At 43.8% G+C, this 25350-nt stretch overlaps 1 protein-coding gene across 3 annotated transcripts in view; it reads right to left on the reverse strand.

Moving 5' to 3' along the window:
* The window catches only part of plcb1 (phospholipase C beta 1), a 1109102-nt gene that overhangs the window by 358016 nt on the left and 725736 nt on the right, over positions 1 to 25350 (reverse strand). For all 3 annotated transcript variants that reach the window (XM_070889862.1, XM_070889863.1, XM_070889865.1), the window contains exon 8: positions 5660 to 5760. In XM_070889862.1, coding sequence (XP_070745963.1) covers positions 5660 to 5760 — 101 coding nt within the window. The remainder of the gene's footprint in view (positions 1 to 5659; positions 5761 to 25350) is intronic.

Consider the following 25350-nt stretch of genomic DNA (forward strand, 5'->3'; position numbering starts at 1 on the left):
GCTAGTGCTGGCTGCTGGGGGACAAAGCTTATGGCCTCGCCACCTGGCTCATGACCCCCCCCTCCGGAACCCTCAGACAGAAGCCGAGCATCGCTATAATGAGAGCCATGAAACCACATGCAACATCGTCGAAAAGACAAGTGGAGTGCTCAAGCCGTGCTTCCGATGCCTGGACCACTCTGGAAGTTGCCTGCAATACTCCCCTCAGCAGGTCTCTGAGTTCACTGTGGTGTGCTGCGTGCTGCACAACTTAGCCATCATGAGGGGGACAGGAATTGCCAATGGGGATTGTAGAACCACCTCAGGAGAGGGGGTAGGAGGAGGAGGACGACGAGGATGAGGATGAGGAAGAGGAGACTGGTGAGGAACCCATGCCACCACCACCAGCACCACCACCACAGGGAAGGCCTCGTGGCGCTTTCGGCACTGCAAAAGCCTTACGTCAGCAGCACATAATTCAATGCTTTACTTGAAGAGTGAACGGCACATTTGACCTTTGCCTGGCCACTCTATCCCACCATGTTGACTATTCCCACACTTATTCTGCAAATGGGACACTACACAGGAATGTTTAAGGTGAACAAAAGAATTTAATAAACATTGTAAACTTCTTAAACATGATTTTGAAACTTAAATAAAATTTATTAAACAATGTGAACTTGAACAGAATTAGTAAACTTTTAAAACTTTCATAAAATAACAAAACATCCACCCCTGTAGTGACTGTCCTTTACCAGCGGCTCTTCCCCCTCCACACCCTCGCCCTCCTCCCTCGCGTTATGACCCAAGGTGGGGACTCCAGTGTCACTGGCGGAGGCCATCAGTAGCGCTTGGGCATTGGTGGCCCCGCAGGTTTTGCAGCTCGCAGTCAATCTGCGACCCGACCTCCGTGATGGTCGCAGTGAGTGTTGCGATGCTTGCGGGAATCTTACTCAATAACTCGAGGAGCTGCTGGGTGAGCTGGACGCTCTCCCTGGACAGTCCCACCATGTCCAGTTGTGCGTCCGCCTGTGTCAGCAGACCGACTTTGCCGACTCACCCTCCAGAGAGCCGGCATACGGGATTCAACCCCGGGAGTGCGTTGCTGCACGCCACTAGTACTCGGGGCCTCGGATGGCTCAAAGCCCGGGAATGTTTAATCCTCGGATGAGGTGTTGATTGGTGGGGAAAAAAAAGGTGTCGAGTGCACCGCCCCATCCGACCCCCCCCATCCCCGGTCCGGAGTAGGCTGCTCCATCGACTCCTCTCCCTCAAATTCCTCGTCCTCCTCCTCCCCCACATGACGGCCTGAGGTGGAGGTTTGCAGTGAGGCTTTGGCGCCTGGGACTCCTCATCTGGAAGTAGAAAACAACAGATGCTTGGTTAGCAGCAGGGAGGGGGAGGGTGACATGAGGAAGGTCACATAGCACAGGCTCATTTGAAGGACCGCCGCTACTCCATTATATGTAGTCCAGAGTCACTGCATCACATTGGCCCAGAAATCCAGGCCTCCCCGGGTCCATACAGAGTGCGTGCGGACCCAGGAAGGCATAGCAAAAGCCGGATTTCAGCGCACAATGCGCATGCGCTGAAAACCAGCTTTTCTTCCATATCTCCACAGCCAGGACATTCGCATGGACAAGATTGCGGAATTGCCCAGCGGATGTCCTGAAAACTCTTGCGTCTGGTAAAAGCAGGCGCGTAGCCTATTTTTACAGGCATAAGAGTTTTAAAACACACAAAAACATAATTAAATTTAAAAAAAACACATTTTATTGTTAAAAACCCTGCCCACTACGGAAGTTTATTTTAAACTATAATTAAAGAAACTTTATTTTAAATCAGAATTTTTTTTTCTCTAAGACATTTATTAACTTTAATTTCAATTAATTTTAATTATGTGAGGTGTTTTTTATTTTTTATTATGGTGTTTAGTGTGTTTGTTTTTTATTCTCATTAACAGCAATGAGAACTTGTAGATATGGAGTTCTCACTGCAATTAATGAGAAAGCTGTGGAATTCTGTACCTGATTGGTTGAGCAGTCACATGTGACTGCACCTTCTGCGTGGGAACCTGGAGGATGGGAGCGCGCTTTGCAGCGGGGGAAGAGAAGGCCTCCCCAATGGAATCCTAGGCACCTCTGAGACCACCAGGTACATTCGTAAAAATTCTCCGGTCGGAGGCGTTTGTCTGAAAGAAGCCTCCGACCGGAATTTTGGAGCCATTGCCCCAACCCTAGTCCACAGACATTGCATGACATTGCCCCAACCCTAGCCCACAGACAGTGCATGACATTGCCCCAACCTCCCAACCCTAGCCCACAGACAGTGCATGACACTGCCCCAACCCTAGCCCACAGACAGTGCATGACATTGCCCCAACCTCCCAACCCTAGCCCACAGACACTGCATGACATTGCCCCAACCCTAGTCCACAGACACTACATCACATTGTCCCAACCCAGCCTGGGAAGTGTGCAGGACTCAGTATACAACAGGAGGTCAGCACCCCCAACGGGCAGTTGCCCTCCCTGAGGCACTGATCACACCAGTCACTCGCTTCTCGAGGACTGTTAATGGCATGGTTCGGGGCGGACTGCCGTCTGTCCACTGCTGCTCCCTGCGGTTATGAAACTTCTTTGCCTGCAAAGCTGACAATGGTAATGGTTACCAGAGGGTCCATCTGCTCTTGCGGCACAAACAGATAGCCACCGAAGCTCTGATACCATACTGTGTACATTTAATACAGTCCTCTGTTTAATGGCCCTGGAAGTTGCACGTGGTTCATGAGGAAGACATCGAAGTGCAGAAACATCTTTTAAGATCTCAGAAAGCAATCTTAATAATGTGTAAAGATCATTGATGGCAAATAGGATGCAACACTAAGCCTACCTATACCAAAAGCATGAGAACAAATAGTGTGTCAGATTTATAATTTAAGCAATGAAGGAGTGCATCAATAAAAATTGTACTTACTCGAACAACCCTGGGATGATCGTTGAACCTCTTCTGACACTGTTTGGTGGTCCTTCGGACAGTGTCGATGGCAAGACCGATGGGAGGGTTCGACATCCACCCCTCCTGTTTAATTTGGCCCATCTTCATTCTACTGCACCGACAAGGGCCTCGTTGGCCTCTGGGCTAAACCTTCTGGCTCTCTGTCTACTCTTCTCATCCTCCATCATTAAAATCAAATTCTAAAATGGCTGATTCAGCCCTGGGTGTACTGTGCATGCACGGGTGCTCCGTGCCTGTATTAGCATTTGTGATCGACAGTTGACCAGAAGCGCGGGAAGAAGGAAAAAAAAATTTTTTTGAAGAAAAATTGCGCATGCGCAGAAGGTCTTATTTTTTTGGGGTGTCGCAACTTTTGGCTCCGCCGTACAAATTCTGTTGTGCAATGCCTGAGTTGTTGCTAATGCTAATGATCTTCACCATTTGCTGAAAATTGCGCACTCTGGCCTCAACGGTAACCCAGTGGTAAAAAAAATATCTCCGCGATTATCGCCTGGAAATGGGCGAAATCACCAAAACCCGAAAATCCAGCCCCATAGAATGATACAGCACAGAAGGAGGCCTCTTTGGTAGAGATATACAATTTATCCCATTCCCCTGCTCTTTCCCCATAGCCCTGTAATTTGTTTCCTTTTTAAATATTTATCTATTTCCCTTTTGAAAGTTACTACTGAATCTGCTTTCACCACCCTTTCAGTCAATGCATTTCAGATCACAAAAACTCGCTGCATTAAAAAAAAAATCATCATCTCACCTCTGCTTCTTTTGCCCATCACCTTCAATCTGTGTCCTCTGATTACCAACTCTTCTGCCACTGGAAACAATTTATCCTTGTTTACTCTTTTTAAAAAATGTTTTCATGATTTTGAACACTTCTATCAAATTTCCTCTTAACCTTCTTTGCTTTGAGGAGAACAACCCTAGCTTCTCCAGTCAATCCACATGACTAAAGTCCCTCACAGCTTGCACCATTCCAGTAAATATTGGTCCTGTTGGGCCTGTTAATGGTGTACCGGGCAAAATTTCCTGAGTAGCCTGGGGACACCCGCCCAGATCTTGTCTCTGGTCTGTTGCCAAACACCTTAAATCTGTATCCTCTGGTTACTGTCTCTTCTACCACTAGAAACATCGAGGTGTTGACGTGTCGGTGGCCAGCTCTCCCACACCCAGAGATTTGCCTGCTCTGTGCCCTCTGAACCTATCAGAAGTTTGGTGCTCTAGTCTTCAACAAATCCCAACCTCTAAACATTGTCGAAACACATGGATGACTAGACTCTGGGCGTGTCCATGTGCTAAATGTTCAATGCGCTGGCATTAAAAAGCAACAGTGAGAGGTCACTGGCGAGTCCCACCTTTTGCATTTAATTTAACATTCATGTTTCTCACTGGAACTTTAAAGAAAACTCTGTTGAAATTTTCTGCATGATTTATGAGTGAAATCGTTTTGAAAAGTACAGGACTTGCAAGTGGATCGCAAGCATTGGCAATGCTGAAAAACCCAACGTGATATAGAACGGAGAAAAAGGAATATGAATATGGAGAGCAAGGGAGTGACACTTTGGTGCAAACAATCTTACATTTTTGCACAGCCACTGTTATAGATCAGGAATTATTTTGCAGTGGATCCAAATAATATAGATGCAGGAAAAATGGTGACTTTGAAATATGACCCGATCTTTTTAAGAATTGGCTTCAGGTATATTATTATTATTATTTCGTTACTGATGTTAAATCTAAAAATAGAAAGTTGTCCATTAGTTGGAAAATATTGCTTTAGAGATGAATTATCATCTTGGAAATTATCTTGTCGAATAACTAATGAGGAGGGAAGATGTCCAATGTCTTCCAGGTGTAGCACAATCATATGACTTCATAAACAATGAATTTACGATTTAACTTATAATTTCTAAGGCAAATAGTATGGACGCATTTAAGTGGAAGCTAGATATGCATATGAGGGAGAAGGGAATAGAGCTGATAGAGTTAGATGAGGAAGGATGGGACGAGACTCAAGTGGAACATAAATGTCAGCATGGACTGGTTGGGCCGAATGACCTGTTCTGTGTCATATATTCTATGTAATTCTATGTAACTACACCTGGCACTCATACGACATCTTTGCCACAGGTTAATAAAGAGGAACACACAATAATGTCATTGGATCACCAATCCCATCTGTAACAAATTTAAAAAGAGTGCAAAAAAGCAAAAATGAAATTGCAGCGCCTTTGTTTTAGCGGTAAAATTCACCAATGGCAAATGAAGTGGAAATTTAGTCTAATATTTGGTGCAGACTGTTCCAGGCTATGGCGGGAAATGAGGCTGTATGAAAAGTCATTGGCCACACATCTGTAAACTAAGACTTTCAGAATATAAGAAAGCACTGAACAAAAAAAAAAGGCTATTAGGCACAACAAGACTGACCCTTCCAAAGACCAGACACAATCTGATTTATAATAGACTCTGGCCAAACATCTAATCTTGTGAGAACAAGCCCCAAGCTCTGTATTAACATAGTGCAGTAAAAGAGAAACACATGTACAGGGAGGAATTATTATAAGGCATCAGTATTGCTTCACAAAACAAGCTTGTAGACCAAACACAAAGTCAAAGATAACTTATCAAACGTCCAATATTGCATCAAACAAGAAAATTGATTTCTTACTATTCTGAAAAGATACTTTCAATTTCAGGTCGAGGACAAATATTATTCAAAAAGGCTCGGAATGCTTCATCTGTGAAATTTTCTTGAAGGATGGAATCATTCTGTAGGTGATAATGATAAAAAGAACACGTTAACAGCACAGGCAAATATTGCTTTAAAAAAAAATTACAACTGCATATTGTAGATGAAGTAACAGACAAAAATAAACAGATATAACAATGATATTATGGGACTACATCAGAAACAGCAGATACGGTGAGAAGATTTAATACTGCTGTGGCTCCGCTAGCATCTTGAGAGCGTTTCAGTGTTACTGATATTAAGAATCAACTGCAACTTTCACTGCCGATAAAACATCTAGGGGCTGGATTTTCTGCTCCTGGATACCTCTGTTTTCACCCTGGAGGTGTGGCAATGGCAGCGGTGAGCTCCTGGGCAAGCAGCCAGCTTCCAACAACCCCGCCGGGATTTTCGGGACCGCTTTTGGCAGGGCGCGGAGCATTACCGCCTGGAAGAGAAGACGGTGTGCACGTCCATGGTTGTGGCACCAGATCGATTTTTGATTCCCGCCCCACCCGTAGCGCTGCGTAGAGCACCCTGCTGGGAACGCCCCAAGAGAAGTGTGCAACGACTCCTTTAGCGCTCCGACCCACACTCAGGGCCGAGCTGCCCAATTTTGCTGACTGAGGCGCAAGCATTTTCCAGGTGGTATCAGGACTGCCCCGCCATCACTAACGCCCCAAAATCCGAAAAGCTGAAAATCCAATGTGCAGTTTCTCAGCATTTTAGAAAATGGAAAGGATAAACCAGTTTACAGACATTAAACTAATCTTGTGGCGACGAAAGTCTCTATTCTTTGCATTTAATGCATCTACTGTCAGCAAACATATTTGGCCTAGAAATTCAGGTCATTTGGGCCCCTGTTAACGCGCCGGGACGCAAACTATTTTTCATCCGGGCGCAGTGCCACGAACGACTCTCGCTAAACTCGGCGGGAATTTAGCGGCGGCGGTAACCCGTAGCGCCTGCTCCACTGCGCCGACGATGACGTCATCACCATTGCAGTGGCCTGTTAGTGCCCTGGACCCTAAATTGGGTATCACCCCCTGAAGCTGCGCCGGTCGATGACAGCGACAGCTTCAGTGGATGTGAACCGGGCGGCCGGCCACTCAAGGGGCGATAATTAAAGGGGAGGTTCAGTGCATTAACAAAAACCACTGCAACATTTTCCTGCACCACATTGGTGCTTTGAACGAGGGCTCCGTGCCACGATCGGTCAGCCCGGCACTCTGCTTGATTGCTGAGCTGTTGGCACGGCATCCCCACTCCCCGGTGGTCCAGGTTGGACCATTTTTATAATGCAGCTTTGGTCCTTCATTTTAATTAAGGGAGGAGCCCCTTCTACATGGCCCAGTATATAACACTGCGCCCTGCTCCCGATGTGTCTGCTCCGCTACTGCCCCAGAAAGGAAATAGAGCACTTTATTTTGCGATCCACTTCCTTTCGGGAGCAGTAACCCCAATTTATAGTGAGAGGCAAGACTTTTACACCTGGCGCCAAGTCTCATGACTTACCCCCCCCCCCCCAATTTTTCCCCCCATAATCGAGAGCTATGAAAAATATACTGAAAACTGCAGGAAATCTAAAATAAAAACAAAAAGTGCTTCGACATAGTTTGTACTAAGAACATTAATCTTCTGATTAATCTATTATAGAACTCTGCTTTATAGGAAATATCGACTAAAATAAACCTAAAGTAAAGGTAGGGGAACATCTCGGCAATAGTGACCATAATATAAGAGGCTTTAAAATGATAATTGAGAAGGACATAAGTGTAACGAAAACCAAGTTAATAGATTGGTGAAAAGCTGATTTTGAGGGGCTGAGAATAGAACTTGGGAAAATAAAATGGGCAATAATATTTGCAAACAATGATGTGAAACATTTAAAATTGTGTTCAACAGAATGCAGGAACAATATATTCTGCTAAAAGGAAAGAAGAAACTAAACACTAATGAGACTCCGTGGATAAATAAAGCCATAAGGGAACAATTGAGGCGAAGGAAAGAGGCATACATTAAGTACATAGACAGCAGGAGAGTGCAATATAAGGGAGAGTATGAAGAGATTAGGAGAGAAGTCAAAAAAATAATTAGGAGGGCAAAGAGGAACCGTGAAATTAAATTATCAAGGAACGTCAAACAAAATAGTAAAATAATTTACAGGCACATCAATAAAAAAAAGGAAGGTCAGGATGGGAACAGGGCCATTTAGGGATAGACAGGTATCGATAGAGAGGTGGCAGAAATATTAAATCATTATTTTGCTTCAGTATTTACCAGGGAGATAGAACAGCTGGACATGACATTGGATGATGAGATTAGTAATGAGCTAAGTGCAATTAAAATAAAAAGAGGGGATATATTAAATAAATTAATGAAACTCAAAGAGGATAAAACCCCTGGTCTGGATGGATTGCCTCCACGCATTTTAAAAGAATCTAGGGAAGAGATAGTCGAGGCATTACGACAAATATTTAATAATTCATTAGAAAAAGGACAGCAGTCAGAGCACAGATGGATAGCTAACCTAATAACTATATTTAAGAAGGGGGATAGACCATGTCCCGGGGAATTATAGACCAGTCAGATTAACATCGGTGGGAGGAAAAATAATGAAATCCCGACTAAAGGAGAAAATAGAAGAACATCTAGAAACCAAAATTATAGTAATGAATAGTCAAGCATGGATTTCAAAAGGGCAAGTCTTGCTTGATCAACCTCATTCAATTTTTTGAGGAGATAACAGAGAGCAGTCAATGGTAATGCAGTAGATATAATTTATCTAGATTTTCAAAAGATCTTCGATGAGGTACCTCATAATAGACTGAAGAACAAGGTCCGAGAATGCAGTCAGGGGATAAGTAGCAGAATGGATAGCTAACTGGCTTCAAGACTGAATGCAGAGAATAGGGGTAAAGGGTAACTACTCACAGTGGCAGTAGGTGGGTAATGGTGTTCTACAAGGATCAGTGCTGGGACCACTGACGATCAGAATTTATATTAACGATTTAGACTTTGGAATCAAAAACACAATTTCTAAATTTGCAAATGACACCAAATTGGGAGGCATAGTCAATACTGAGGAGGATTGCAATAAATTACAGGAGAATATTAATAAACTTACAGAATGGGCATATAATTGGCAAATGAAGTTCAACACAGATAAATGTGAGATATTACATTTTGGTAGGAAGCATAAGGAGGTCACTTATTACTTGGAGGATGCGAGTCTAGATGGGGTAGAGGAACAAAGGAATCTCGGAGTACAAATACACAAATCACTAAACGTTGTGACACAGGTTAGCAAGGCCTTAAAAAAGAGACAACCAAGCACTAGGGTTTATTTCTAGAGGTACAGAATTGAAAAGTAGGGGAGTTATGCTAAACCTGTATCGAATCTTCGTTAGGCCAGGGCTAGAATTTCACAGACATTGCGACCGGGTTTTCGTCGCAATTTGACCTTCTGTGGCGAAAACCCGGCTGGTGGGATCTTCGGGCACCATTTTGCAGCGGTGCTTCCAAGTACTGCTGGGGAGAGGTGCGCTGATGTGAAACGACGTGCAACGCCGTGGATTGCGTTACTGTGGTAATTTCGGCACTCTCCACCACGCCTACAATACCAATAGGGTCAAACCTGTCGGTGCAGCTCTGCCAGCAGCGGTAAGTATGGAGACCTGCAAAAAAGGCAAGTTAAAGTTTTTATTTTTTAATTATATTTCACCGATTTAGTAGGTAAGGGTTTTGTGAATGTTTTGTGAATTTTTTTTGCAATTTTTTTGTTTTTGTTTGTCCCAAGGCCTCTCTCGCAGTGCTATCGGCCTTGGACTAAAGTTGCCGAAACTCGCGGTTGAAGAACATAAGAAATAGGAGCAGGTGTAGCAGGCTCTTCGAACCTGCTACACCATTCAATAAGATCATAGCTGTGAATCCTCATGCAACGCTGAGTTTACCGAAGTAAAGGCCGAAGTTTAGGCCTAAAAATGGGAGCGCAGCAAAAATGGTAATTTTGACGTAAAACTAGAGTTTTCACAGACAACTGAAAATCTAGCCTTTAGAGTACTACATACAGTTCTGGTCGCCATATAATAAAAAGGATATAGAAGCACTGGAGAGATGCAGTGAATAATAACAAGGATGATACCAGAAATGCGAGAGTATACATATCAGGAAAGGATGTACAAGCTGGGTCTCTTTTCTCTTGAAAAATGAAGGCTGAGGGGTGACCTAATAGAGGGTTTTTAAATTACGAAAGGTTTTGATAGAGTGGATACAGAGAGAATGTTTCCACTTGCAGAGAAGAGCATAACTAGAGGCCATCAATTTTAGATAATCACCAAGAAATCCAATAGGGAATTTAGAAGAAACTTAATTATCCAAAGTGTGTGAGAATGTGGAACTTGCTACTACAGGGAGTGATTTAAGCGAATAGTATCGACGCATTTAAGGGGAGGCTAGACAAGCATATGACAGAGAAGGGAATAGAGGGTTATGCTGATAGATTTAGATGAGTAAAGACGGGAGGAGGTTCGAGTGGAGCATAAACACCAGCATCGACTGGTTGGGCCGAATGGTCTGTTTCTGTGTCGTATATTCAATGTAATCCTAAAGGATTAAATAGACTTCTGTCAGTGACCAGTTTTGACACCTGTTAATTCATCCTTTCATCCTTTCTCCTTACTACTATTAGTTACACATTTATTTTCCATCCAATGCTTTGAGGACTATAATTGTCTCAGATCAGGTTTCTGCCTCACATAAGCAGACATTTCACATTATCACTCGATTTCAGTTTATAACACTGGCTTCACCGGGTCCATAATCTACTGCTCCCCAAATGCAGTGCTACCAATATATAATTTTGTTATTGTATATTGTAAAATAAAAGTGAATGTCCATATGGGAGATGCAAACTACAGTGACAGTGAAGATTACATATGGATTGGGCAGTCAGTCCTGCAACACCACCAGAACATCCAAAAATAAGGTACCTCCGTTCCTGACAATGACATGATACACCAGACCTGAAGGCCAGGAAGCATCAACAAGAGCAACAGCAACTTGCATTTATATAGTGCCAAAGTAAAACATTCCAAGGCCCTTCACAGGAGCGTTATCAAACAAAGGTTGACACCGAGCCACATAGAGATATTAGGACATCATATTTGTTCAAGTCTGCCTAATTCCCAGTTTATTTGTGAAGAGGACCAATGCTCAGTTTAATGTCTTGTTCCTTTGACTTAAAAAAAAAATCTATTTCTATTTTCTTTTAGACACTTACCTTGCATTTGTATATGTTTTACAGAAGTCTTCAATAAAAAGTAAAAATAAAGCATACAATAACTTGTTATATAATGGTTTATGGGATTAAAGGAATAGGACAGGAAAATGGAGTTGAGGGCAAAGATCAGCTACGATCTTAGTGAATGATGGAGCTGTATGGCTAACTCCTGCTCCTATGCTTTGTACATTTTTCCCACATTAACAAAGCCCTTAAAGAGGGAGCCTCAAACATCAGCAGTGATGTCAATACTTTTGTCGTAATTTGTTGATTTTACGCTAGTGTCTTAATGGATGCAATTTACCAGCAGGTATGTGAGGGAGACTATTTTTGCTCTATTGTTCTTCACGTCTCATTAATTGTACACATTAAACCACTGAAACATCACAAGTGTTGTCAATGCTATTTCAGAACCCTTCCCTCTTTAAACAATAAAACTATTGCAAAGAATTATGAACTCAAATTGTCTTTTCTTTTGTTTATTGTCAATCTGCATTTTTTTAAACAATATTTTTGTTTGAACGATAGCTGTTGGTGACATTTACCGGAGCAAAGCCTTGGAATGGTCACGAAGACCAACAGTCTGAGGGAAGCTGAATGCGTACAATTGAGACGGATGTATCCTTCTGTAACTGATGTCGCTGATGTTAATTGTGCTCCCTGCCTGCCTGTCTCAGAAGCTCATTCAATCCAGCATCTCTGACAAAGGAGATGGATGGAATAAAATAAAAAGAATGGTAATGGTCATTCTTTGTGACTATTTGAATGTTTTGAAAGCAAGTTGCTTATGATTCCTTTTCCGTAACAACTCATAGCCATTACACAGCAACTCCAGTAAATTTGTGTCAAAAAGGGACTTCATTCAATTCTAAATGTCTATTTGCTGTCTGAAAAGAGGATAGTAGAATTCATCTGTCTTCTTACTTTGATATCGAACTTTTAAATGATTTAAACAACAGATTTAATTTATTAAAATGTCTTAAAGTTTTCAGTTTTTCACTCATAACTATAGTAAAATTCGAAATATTCATGTAATTAAAAAAACTCCTCCCGATAGAGAAGTAGACAAATGTGGTTTTGAGCCATAAACAGCAAAGTAGTCCTTTGTTTAATTCCAAGCCTGTACTAAGTGGGATGATCTCAGCAGGGAGAACATAATGATGCTGGAATTGGCCTCAACGCCCATAAATTGGATGGTGGAGTGGGGAAATCAGCCAGGGTTCCCACTACCAATCATCATGCCTGCTGAAGAGTTTGTGTGATGTCAGTCGACACAGTATTAGGCTCCGCTGTGATGTCCCCATGATCAAATGGCACTATCATAGGCATCTGGACAAGATATTGGAGAATTACTGGTGCTGACTGAGTCATAACTTAGCAGGAGCCAATTCCTTCAGGAGACGAGAGAATAATTTTGGGAAAACAACCCTCGCAAAACCTCATGTCAGCTTGAATCAGATAGTAGCATTCATAACTCGAAGTTAGAAGATTTTGGGTTCAAGCATACTTCAGATTTGGAATGCATAATCTCGGCTGACACTTCAGTGCAGTACTGAGAGAGTGCTACATTGTCAGAGGTGCTGTTCTTTGGTACAGGTGGATGTTAACAATCCCATTGCATTGTTTGAGGATGAGCAAGGGATTGTCCAGATTCACATTCCTCCCTGAACTACAACTGGGTTAAATGGTCCTGATGATGTGTTATCCGACATAACACTCACTGAACTTCAGTGATGAAGGGCTTTGAGCTACAATGTTGCACCAGTGTGGAGGTGAGACACAAGAGATGGAAGGATTAGCAACAAGGATCAAGAGAATAACTCCCAAGGAATGTGGTTATGCAATGCTTGAGGTAGACATCACGCATCCACCTGCATAGTCATCGACACGTCCATCTATCATGAATTGTAATTGAAGTGCTTTGGGACATTTCTGAGAGATATGATCAAATGCAAGTTCTTTCTTTCTACATTGATAACTTTAGCCATTTTACTCTGCCCAGATCTTTTACTCTGCTAAGTGAGGTGTGTCTTTCTTTATGTTATATAACTGCCTCAATGAAGCAGCACAAGGTAGAAACATAGAAAATAGGTGCAGGAGTAGGCCATTCAGCCCTTCGAGCCTGCACCGCCATTCAATAAGATCATGGCTGATCATTCCCTCAGTACCCCTTTCCTGCTTTCTCTTCATACCCCTTGATCCCCTTAGGTGTAAGAGCCGTATCTAACTCCCTCTTGAATATATCCAATGAACTGGCATCAACAACTCTCTGCGGCAGGGAATTCCACAGGTTAACAACTCTCTGAGTGAAAAAGTTTCTCCTCATCTCAATCCTAAATGGCCTACCCCTTATCCTAAGACTATGTCCCCTGGTTCTGGACTTCCCTAACATCGGGAACACTCTTCCGCATCTAACCTGTCCCGTCCCGTCAGAATCTTATACGTTTCTACGAGATCCCCTCTCATCCTTCTAAACTCCAGTGAATAAAGGCCCAGTTGATCCAGTCTCTCCTCATATGACAGTCCAGCCATCCCTGGAATCAGTCTGGTAAACCTGCGCTGCACTCGCTCAATAGCAAGAACGTCCTTCCTTAGATTAGGAGACCAAAACTGAACACAATATTCCAGGTGAGGCCTCACTAAGGCCCTGTACAACTGCAGTAAGACCTCCCTGCTCCTATACTCAAATCCCCTAACTATGAAGGCCAACATACCAGTTGCCTTCTTCACCGCCTGCTGTACCTGCATGCCCACTTTAAGTGACTGATGAACCATGACACCCAGGTCTTGTTTTCCTAATCTGCCGCCATCCAGATAATATTCTGCCTTCGTGTTTTTGCCCCCAAAATGAATAACCTCACATTTATCCACATTATACTGCACCTGCCATGCATTTGCCCACTCACCTAACCTGTCCAAGTCACCCTGCAGCCTCTTAGTATCTTCCTCACAGCTCACATTGCCACCCAGTTTAGTATCATCCGCAAACTTGGAGATATTACACTCAATTCCTTCATCTAAATCGTTAATGTATATTGTAAAGAGCTGGGGTCCCAGCACTGAGCCCTGCAGCACTCCACTAGTCACTGCCCGCCATTCTGAAAAGGACCCGTTTATCCCGACTCTCTACTTCCTGTCTGCCAACCAGTTCTCTATCCACATCAGTACATTACCCCCAATACCATGCGCTTTGATTTTGCACACCAATCTCTTGTACGGGACCTTGTCAAAAGCCTTTTGAAAGTCCAAATACACCACATCCACTGGTTCTCCCTTGTCCACTCTGCTAGTTACATCCTCAAAAAATTCCAGAAGATTCGTCAAGCATGATTTCCCTTTCATAATTCCATGATGACTTGGTCCGATCTTTCACTGCTTTCCAAATACGCTGCTATTTCATCCTTAATGATTGATTCCAACATTTTCCCCACTACTGATGTCAGGCTAACTGGTCTATAATTACCCGTTTTCTCTCGCTCTCCTTTTTAAAAAAGTGGTGTTACATTAGCTACCCTCCAGTCTATAGGAACTGATCCAGAGTCGATAGACTGTTGGAAAATGACCACCAATGCATCCACTATTTCTAGGGCCACTTCCTTAAGTACTCTGGGATGCAGACTATCAGGCCCCGGGGATATAGTGGCCTTCAATCCCATCAGTTTCCCGCCTAATAAGGATATCCTTCAATTCCTCCTTCTCACTCGACCTACTGTCCCCGAGTACAATCGGAAGGTTATTTACGTCTTCCTTCGTGAAGACAGAACCGAAATATTTGTTCAATTGGTCTGCCATTTCTTTGTTCCCCATTATAAATTCACCTGAGTCCGACTGCAAGGGACCTACGTTTGTCTTTACTAATCTTTTTCACTGCACATATTTATAGAAGCTTTTGCAGTCAGGTTTTATGTTCCCTGCAAGCTTCCTCTCGTACTCTATTTTCCCCCTCTTAATTAAACCCTTAGTCTTCCTCTGTTGAATTCTAAATTTCTCCCAGTCCTCAGGTTTATTGCTTTTTCTAGCCAAATTTTATGCCTCTTTCTTGGCTTTAACAATATCCTTAATTTCTCGTTAGCCATGGTTGAGCCACCTTCCCCGTTTTATTTTTACTCCAGACAGGGATGTACAATTGCTGAAGTTCATCCATGTGATCTTTAAATGTTTGCCATTACTTATCCACCGTCAACCGTTTAAGTATCCTTTGCCAGTCTATTCTAGCCAATTCACGCCTCATACTGTCGAAGTTACCTTTCCTTAAGTTCAGGACCCTAGTTTCCGAATTAACTGTGTCACTCTCCATCCTATTTGGATGTGTTCGGGAGGGAGTTGGATGTGGTCCTTGTGGCTGGGGGGGGTGTCGGGGAGGTGTGGAGGGGGTGTCGGCGGGAGGTGCTGGGGTGGGTGATCAGCCATGATCTTGTTGAATGGCGGTGCAGGCTCGAAGGGTCGAATGGCCTACTCCTGCATCTATTTTCTATGTTTCTATATTTAATAAAGAATTTTACCATATTATGGTCACTCTTCCCCAAGGGGCCTCGCACAACATGATTGCTAATTAGTCCCTTCTTATTACACATCACCCAGTCTAGGTTGGCCAGCTCTCTAATTGGTTCCTCGACATATTGGTCTAGAAAACCATCCCTAATACACTCCAGGAAATCCTCCTCCACCGCATTGCTACCAGTTTGATTAGCAAACAGAATAGCAGCGAGCAAAGTAGCTTGTTTCTTCTCAAAAGTCTAGATTTCTTTCTTTATTCTTAGCACAGGCTGGGTGACAATTCAAAGGGTCACAACATGCCTTTAGCAATGCTTCAAGTTATTATTTGAGTAAATGTGTTTTGCACCTAAAATGTAGCAAAACTTCACTGTGACGTTGTAATCCTTTTGCAGTAGAAACAATGATAATATATAGCTTGATGCCAAGATCTGTTCAGCATCTCCTTTGGTATGTTTATGTATTTTGTTCCTGGGTTTCAGTCGCTTACAATAAAGCTGTCTATACATTCGCAGCTCAATAGCATTCTATGCAATTCACAAGCCTCTGCGTTAATGCATCACTGCCAATGATTCTAACATTTCACTGTGCAACTTTAATAAGATTTATGCAAACATCTATCAGCAGCTCATGCAAATGAAGCAATTCCTTGATTGCCAGGAACCAAAGCTGTTCATGCTCTGAAGTCTTGTACAATAGATCATTTTTTTCACACCAAGACTCTTGTGGAATGCAAATTCTTTGTGATACCATGCAGACTGTAATGTAGTCTGGGCAAAAAGAGGTTGCTTTCATTCCCAGGACCTAAACTGTTTCTGTACTGGATAATACTTCTGCATTGTGCCTAAAATATCATATAGAACACTATAAAGAAAGGCACTGAATACATTTCCCACTCCACAAGCGAAGGAGACACTTTACTCCTCAGCTGTAAAGTCATGAGTCTGTTGCAAAGAGCTTCTTCATAACAGTATGAAGTTTAATGGCCTTGATTCCAAATAATCAAAGAATCATTTCACTGACATAAGCTACAGATGAATTATCCCAGCCCCAGGACATCGCTGCAGGAGTTCCTCACGGCAGTGTCCTAGGCCCAACCATCTTCAGCTGCTTCATCAATGACCTTCCCTCCATCTTAAGGTCAGAAGTAGGGATGTTTGCTGATGATTGCACAGTGTTCATTGTCATTCACAACGCCCCAGATAATGAAGCGTGAATGGTAACATAGTGGTTATGTTATTGGACTAGTAACACAGAGGCCTGGACTAATGGTCCAAAGATATGACTTCAAAGCTGGGGAATTTAAATTCAGTGAATTAAATAAATCTGGAATAAAAATCTAAAATCATTAATGATGACCATGAAACTATTGAATTGTCATAAAAACCCATTTGGTTCACGAAGGAAATTTAATGTCCTTACCTGATCTGACCTACATGTGACTCCTGGTCCACAGATGACTCTTAATGAGCAAGCCACTCACTTGTAACAAACCACTACGAAAAACAATAAAAGGACCACCTCAGCACTGGCTTCGGACATGACAACAGCAGTCGACCTTGCAAAATCCTGACATAATCATACTCACAGAATTATACCTTGCAGCCAATGTCTCAGACTCCTCCATCATCATCCCTGGGTAGGTCCTGCCCCACCGACAGGACAGACCCACCAGAGATGCCGTACAATGGTATACAGTCGGAAGGCACTGACCCTGGAAGTTCTCAACATTAACTCCGGACCCCATGAAGTCTCATGCCATAGGCAAGTAACCCTCTTGCTGAAGGCATGTGGTAAGCCTTCAGTGTGGTAGCTGAAGACCTACCACACACCTTCAGCTGATGAATCAGTACTCTTTCATGTTGAACACCACTTGGAAGGAGGAACTGAAGGTTGCAAGGGCACAGAATGTACTCTGGGTGGGGGACTTCAATGTTCATCACCAAGAGTGCTCGGTAGCACCACTACTGATCCAGCTGGTCGAGTACTGAAGACCTCCAGCTGTGCGACAGGTGGTGAGAGAACCAACATGAGTGAAAAACCTACTTGACCTCATCCTCACCATCATAGGCAGTCCCTTGAAATCGAGGAAGAATTGTTTCCACTCTAAAAGTGAGTTCTCAGGTAACTGTATGGTCCAATATGGGAATTACAGTCTCTGTCACAGGTGGGATAGACAGTCATTGAAGGAGTCTGGTTTGCCACATGCTCCTTAGGGCGGTCTTTGGCCAGGGATTCCCAGGTGTCAGTGGGGAAGTTGTACTTTATCAAGGAGGCTTTTAGGGTGTCTTTGAAACATTTCCTCTGCCCACCTGGAGATTGCCTGCCATGTAGGAGTTCCGAGTAGAGCGTTCCGAGTAGACAGGAGCAGCCAGCAGCAGTCGGAGAGGCCCATAAAAGGGCACGACCGTCGGGGAGCAATCACAGGAGGAGCCAGCAGCAGTCGAAGAGGCCCATAAAAGGGCACGACCGTCGGGGAGTGGCCACAGGAGCAGCCAGATGGAGTTCAAGGAGCTAGCTGGTGCAGGGGCAGAGACAGAAGATAAACAAAGAAGTAAAAAGAAATCGAAGTGTGACGTCACAGCCAAGCGGGTAAATGATTGGCTGGTGGATTGGTGAGTATTTGATCTTTTTCTTCTTTTCTTATCAGTAGGAAACCTTTTGACATTCTTGCCAAATTAAGTTAATCTAAGAGTTAAATCACGCCACGAGAGTCCAGAACTGTGTTATGCTCCTCCTGTGCTATGTCGGAAGTCATGGACGCTACTAGTGTCCCTGACTACTATGTGTGTCCAGCTGCAGCTCCTGACAGACCGCATTGCGGCACTGGAGCTGCACAGGAACTCACTCTGGAGCATCCGCGATGCTGAGGATGTCGTGAATAGCACGTTTAGTGAGTTGGTAGCACCGCAGGTAAAGGTTACTCAGGCAGATAGGGAATGGGTGGCCATCAGGCAGAGCAGTGGAAGGAAGGTAGTGCAGGTGTCCCCTGCGGTCATCTTCCTCCAAAACAGATACACCATTGTGGGCACTGTTGGGGGAGATGACTCATCAGGGAAAGGCAGCAGCAGCTGCCAAGATCATGGCACCATGGGCGGCTCTGCTGCACAAGAGGACAAGAAAAAGAGTGGGAGATCTATAGTGATAGGGGATTCTATTGTAAGGGGAACAGACAGGCAATTCTGCGGTCGCAAACGAGACTCCAGGATGGTATGTTGCCTCCCTGGTGCAAGGATCAAGGATGTCTCGGAGCGGCTGCAGTGCATTCTGGAGGGGGAGGGGGAACAGCCAGCTGTCGTGGTGCATATAGGTACCAATGATATACGTAAAAAATAGGATGAGGTCTTACAAGCAAATTTAGGGAGCTAGGAGTTAAATTAAAAAGTAGGACCTCAAAGGTAGTAATCTCAGGATTGCTACCAGTGCCACGTGCTAGTCAGAGTAGGAATTGCAGGATAGTTCAGATGAATACTTGACTTGAGGAATGGTGCAAGGAGAAGGGATTCAAATTCCTGGACATTGGAACCGGATCTGGGGGAGGTGGGACCAGTACAAACCGGATGGTCTGCACCTGGGCAGGACCGGAACCTATGTCCTAGGCGGAATGTTTGCCAGTGCTGTTGGGGAGGGGTTAAACTAATATGGCAGGGGGATGGGAACCTATACAGGGAGGCAGAGGGAAGTAAAAAGGGGGCAGAAGCAAAAGGTAGGAAGGAGAAAAGCAAGAGTGGAGGACAGAGAAATCAAAGGCAAAAATCAAAAAGGGCCACATTACAATATAATTCTAAAAGGACAAAGAGTGTTAAAAAAACAAGCCTGAAGGCTCTGAGTCTCAATGTGAGGAACATTCGTAATAAGGTTGATGAATTAACTGCGCAGATAGCTGTTAACGGGTATGTTGTAATTGGGATTACGGAGACATGGCTCCAGGGTAACCAAGGCTGGGAACTCAACATCTAGGGCTATTCAATATTTAGAAAGGATAGAGAGGAAGGAAAAGGAGCTGGGGTAACGTCAATGGTTAAAGAGGGGGTTAACACAATAGTAAGGAAGGACATTAGCGTGGATGATGTGGAATCTATATGGGTAGAGCTGCGAAACACCAAAGGCGGAAAACGTTAGTGGGAGTTATGTACAGACCACCAAAGAGGTTGGGGATGGCATCAAACAGGAAATTAGGGATGCATGCAATAAGAGTACAGCAGTTATCGTGGGTGAGGGAGTGGGTGACTTTAACCTTCAAATTGATTGGGCTAACCAAACTGGTAGCAATACTGTGGAGGAGGATTTCCTGGAGTGTATAAGGGATGGTTTTCTAGACCAATATGTCGAGGAACCAACTCGAGAGCAGGCCCTCCTAGACTGGGTCTTGTGTAATGAGAGAGGATTAATTAGCAATCTGGTCCTGCAAGGCCTCTTGGGGAAGAGTGACCATAATATGGTAGAATTCTTCATTAAGATGGAGAGCGACACAGTTAATTCAGAGACTTGGGTCCTGAACGTAAAGAAAGGAAACTTCGATGGTATGAGACGTGATTTGGCTAGGATAGACTGACAGACATTTAAAGATCACATGGATGAATTACAACTATTATACATCCCTGGCTGGCATAAAAATAAAACAGGAAAGGTGGCTCAACCGTGGCTAACAAGGGAAATTAGGGATAGTGTTAAATCCAAGGAAGAGGCATATAAATTGGCCAGCAAAAACAGCAAACCTGAGAACTGGGAGAAATTTAGAATTCAGCAGAGGAGGACAAAGGGTGTAATTAGGAGGGGGAAAATAGAGTATGAGAGTAAGCTTGCAGGGAACATAAAAACTGACTGCAAAAACTTCTATAGATATGTGAAGAGAAAAAGCTTTGTGAAGACTAATGTAGGTCCCTTGCAGTCAGAATCAGGTGAATTCATAAGGGGGAACAAGGAAATGGCAGACCAATTGAACAAATACTTTGGTTCTGTCTTCACTAAGGAAGACACAAATAACCTCCCGAAAATACTAGGGCACAGAGGGTCGAGTGAGAAGGAGGAACTGAGGGAAATCCTTATTAGTCAGGAAATAGTGTTAGGGAAACTGATGGGACTGAAGGCCGATAAATCCACAGGGCCTCATATTCTGCATCCCGGAGTACTTAAGTTAGTGGCCCTCGAAATAGTAGATGCATTGGTAGTCATTTTCCAAAATTCCATGGACTCTGGATCAGTATCTATGGATTGGAGGATAGCTAATGTAATCCCACTTTTTAAAAAAGGAAGGAGAGAGGAAACGGAATTATAACCGGTTAGCCTGACATCGGTGGTGGGGAAAATTATGGAATCAATTATTAAAGATGTAATAGCAGCGCATTTGGAAAGCAGTGACAGGATCGGTCCGAGTCAGCATGGATTTATGAAAGGGAAATCATGCTTGACAAATATTCTAGAGTTTTTTGAGGATGTAACTAATAGCGTGGATAAGGGAGAACCAGTGAATGTGATGTATTTGGACTTTCAAAAGGCTTTTGACAAGAAATTAGTGTGCAAAATTAAGGCACATGGTACTGGGGGTAATGTATTGACGTGGATAGAGAACTGGTTGGCAGACAGGAAGCAAAGAATGGGAATAAACAGGTTCTTTTCAGAATGGCAGGCAGTGACTAGTGGAGTGCCACAAGGTTCAGTGCTGGGACCACAGCTATTTACAATATACATTAATAATTTGGACAAAGGAATTGAATGTAATATCTCCAAGTTTGCAGATGACACCAAGCTGGGTGGCAGTGTGAGCTGTCAGGAGGATGCTAAGAGACTGCAGGGTGACTAGGACAGGTTAGGTGAATGGGCAAATGCATGGCAGATGCAGTATAATGTGGATAAATGTGAGGTTATCCACTTTGGTGACAAAAACAGGAAGGAAGATTATTATCTGAATGGTGACAGATTAGTAAAAGGGGAGGTGCAACGAGACCTGGGTGTCATGGTACATCAGTCACTGAAGGTAGGCATGCAGGTACAGCACACAGTAAAGAAAGCAAATGGCGAGAGGATTTGAGTATTGGAGCAGGGAGGTCTTACTATAGTTGTACAGGTCTTACTATAGTTGGTGAAACCACACCATGAGTATTATGTGCAGTTTTGGTCTCCTAATCTGATGCTTGCTATTGAGGGAGTGCAGCGAAGGTTCACCAGATGAATTCCCAGGATGGCAGAACTGACATATGAAGAAAGACTGGATCGGCTAGGCTTATACTCACTGGAATTTAGAAGAATGAGAGGGGATCTCATAGAAACATATGAAATTATGACGGGACTGGATAGGTTAGATGCAGGAAGAATGTTCCCGATGTTGGGGAAGTCCAGAACCAGAGGTCACAGTCTAAGGATAAGGGGTAAGCCATATAGGACCGAGATGAGGAGAAACTTCTTCAACCAGAGAATTATGAACCTGTGGAAATCTCTACCACAGAAAGTTGTTGAGTCCAGTTTGTTGGATATATTCAAGAGGGAGTTAGATGTGGCCCTTATGGCTAAAGGGATCAGGGGGTATGGAGGGAAGGCGGGAGTGGGATACTGAAGTTGCATGATCAGCCATGATCATATTGAATGGGTGAGTCGGGAGCAGCGTCGAGGAGGTTCGTTGGTGAGGCCTATAAAAGGCTGCGAGGTCGGGCGGTGCGTCGCTGAGCCGGGAGCAGTGTCGAGGAGGTGCGTGGAGAGGCGTGGCTTGTGCAGCTACAGGGAGAAGGCAAAAAAGAAGCAGAAAGAAATAGAAATGTGATGTCACAGCCAAGGGGGTAAGTGATTGGCTGGTGATTGGTGAGTAGTTTTTATTTTTTCTCTTCGAGAACAGTGAGTATACTTTAGCATTGTTCTTGCCAATTTAAGTGTATCTAAGGGTTAATTCATGGCAGGAGAGCTCGGTCACGTGATATGCTTCTCCTGTACCATGTGGGAACTCAGGGACACTTCCGGTGTCCCTGACGGCTACGTGTGCGGGAAGTGTATCCGCCTCCAGCTCCTGACGGGCCGCGTTGCGGAATTGGAGCTGAGGGTGGATTCACTCTGGAGCATCCACGATGCTGAGACTGACGTGAGTAGCACGTGTAGCGAGTTGGTCTTACCGCAGGTGAAGGGTCCACAGCCAGCTAGGGAATGGAAGACCAGCAGGAAGAGCAGTGCAAGGAAGGTGGTGCAGGGTCCCCTGCAGTCATCCCCCTGCAGAACAGATACACCGCTTTGAGTACTGTTGAGGGGGATGACTCATCAGGAGAGGGCAGCAGCAGCCAAGTTCATGGCACCGTGGCTGGCTCTACTGCACAGGAGGGGAGGAAAAAGAGTGGGAGAGCAATAGTGATAGGGGATTCAATTGTAAGGGGAATAGATAGGCGTTTCTGCGTCCGCAACCGAGACTCCAGGATGGTATGTTGCCTCCCTGGTGCAAGGGTCAAGGATGTCTCGGAGCGGGTGCAGGACATTCTGAAAAGGGAGGGTGAACAGCCAGTTGTCGTGGTGCACATTGGTATCAACGATATAGGTAAAAAAAGGGATGAGGTCCTACGAGACGAATTTAAGGAGCTAGGAGCTAAATTAAAACGTAGGACCTCAAAAGTAGTAATCTCGGGATCGCTACCAGTGCCACGTGCTAGTCAGAGTAGGAATCGCAGGATAGCACAGATGAATACGTGGCTTAAGCAGTGGTGCAGCAGGGAGGGATTCAAATTCCTGGGGCATTGGAACTGGTTCTGGGGGGAGGTGGGACCATTACAAACCGGACGGTCTGCACCTGGGCAGGACTGGAACCAATGTCCGAGGGGGAGTGTTTGCTAGTGCTGTTGGGGAGGAGGTAAATTAATATGGCAGGGGGATGGGAACCAATGCAGGGAGACAGAGGGAAACAAAAAGGAGACAAATGCAAAAGACAGAAAGGAGATGAGTAAAAGTGGAGGGCAGAGAAACCCAAGGCAAAAAACAAAAAGGGCCACTGAATGTAAAGGGGCTGCAGGAGGGGTCAATACTAAAAATCATGGTTTAAAAACTAGGATTAAAACACTCTACCTAAATGCAAGCAGCATTCGAAATAAAGTAAATGAGTTGACAGCACAAATCATTACAAATGGGTATGATTTGGTGGCCATTACAGAAACATGGTTGCAGGGTGGCCAAGACTGGGAATTAAACATACAGGGGTATCTGATGATTTGGAAAGATAGACAAGGGAAAGGAGGTGGGGTAGCTCTGTTAATAAAGGATGATATCAGGGCAGTTGGGAGATACGATATTGGCTCGAATGAACAAAATGTTGAATCATTGTGAGTAGAGATTAGAGATAGTAAGGGGAAAAATTCACTGGTGGGCATAGTTTATAGGCCCCCAAATAATAACTTCACGGTGGGGCGGGCAATAATCAAGGGAATAATGGAGGCATGTGAAAAAGGAACGGCAGTAGTCATGGGGGATTTTAACCGACATATCGATTGGTCAAATCAAATCGCATGGGGTAGCCTGGAGGAGGAATTCATAGAATGCATACGGGATTGTTTCTTAGAAGAGTATGTTACAGAATCTACAAGGGAGCAAGCTATCTTAGATCTGGTCCTGTGTAATGAGACAGGAAGATTAAACGATCTCCTAGTAAAAGATCCTCTCGGAATGAGTGATCACAGTATGGTTGAATTTGTAATACAGATTGAGTGTGAGGAAGTTGTGTCAGAAACAAACATACTATGCTGAAACAAAGGGGACGATAGTGGGATGAGGGCAAAGTTGGCTAAAGTAGACTGGAAACACAGACTAAATGGTGGCACAATTGAGGAACAGTGGAGGACTTTTAAGGAGCTCTTTCATAGTGCGCAACAAAAATATATTCCAGTGAAAAAGAAGGGCGGTAAGAGAAGGGATAACCAGCCGTGGATAACCAAGGAAATAAAGGAGAGTATCAAATTAAAAAACAATGTGTATAAGGTGGCCAAGGTTAGTGGGAAACTAGAAGATTGGGAATATTTTAAACAACAGCAAAGAATGACTAAAAAAGCAATAAAGAAAGGAAAGATAGATTACGAAGGTAAACTTGCGCAAAACATAAAAACAGATAGTAAAAGCTTTTACAGATATATAAAACGGAAAAGAGTGACTAAGGTAAATGTTGATCCGTTAGAAGATGAGAAGGGGGATTTAATAAATGGGAAATGTGGAAATGGCTGAGACCTTAAACAATTATTTTGCTTCGGTCTTCACAGTGGAAGACACAAAAACCATGCCAAAAGTTGCTGGTCACGGGAATGTGGGAAGGGAAGACTTTGAGACAATCACGATCACTAGGGGGGTAGTGCTGGACAGGCTAATGGGACTCAAGGTAGACAAGTCCCATGGTCCTGATGAAATACATCCCAGGGTATTAAAAGAGATGGCGGAAGTTATAGCAGATGCATTCATTATAATCTACCAAAATTCTCTGGACTCTGGGGAGGTACCAGCGGATTGGAAAGCAGCTAATGTAACGCCTCCGTTTAAAAAAGGGGGCAGACAAAAGGCAGGTAATTATAGGCCGGTTAGTTTAACATCTGTAGTGGGGAAAATGCTTGAAACTATCATTAAGGAAGAAATGGTGGGACATCTAGATAGGAATAGGGCAATCAAGCAGACGCAGCATGGATTCATGAAGGGGAAATCATGTTTAACTAATTTACTGGAATTCTTTGAGGATATAACGAGCATGGTGGATAGAGGTGTACCGATGGATGTGGTGTATTTAGATTTCCAAAAGGCATTCGATAAGGTGCCACACAAAAGGTTACTGCAGAAGATAGAGATACGCGGAGTCAGAGGAAATGTATTAGCATGGATAGAGAATTGGCTGGCGAACAGAAAGCAGAGAGTC

The sequence above is a fragment of the Pristiophorus japonicus genome, chromosome 9, assembly GCF_044704955.1.
Source record: "Pristiophorus japonicus isolate sPriJap1 chromosome 9, sPriJap1.hap1, whole genome shotgun sequence".
In the NCBI taxonomy this organism is placed as follows: domain Eukaryota; kingdom Metazoa; phylum Chordata; class Chondrichthyes; family Pristiophoridae; genus Pristiophorus; species Pristiophorus japonicus.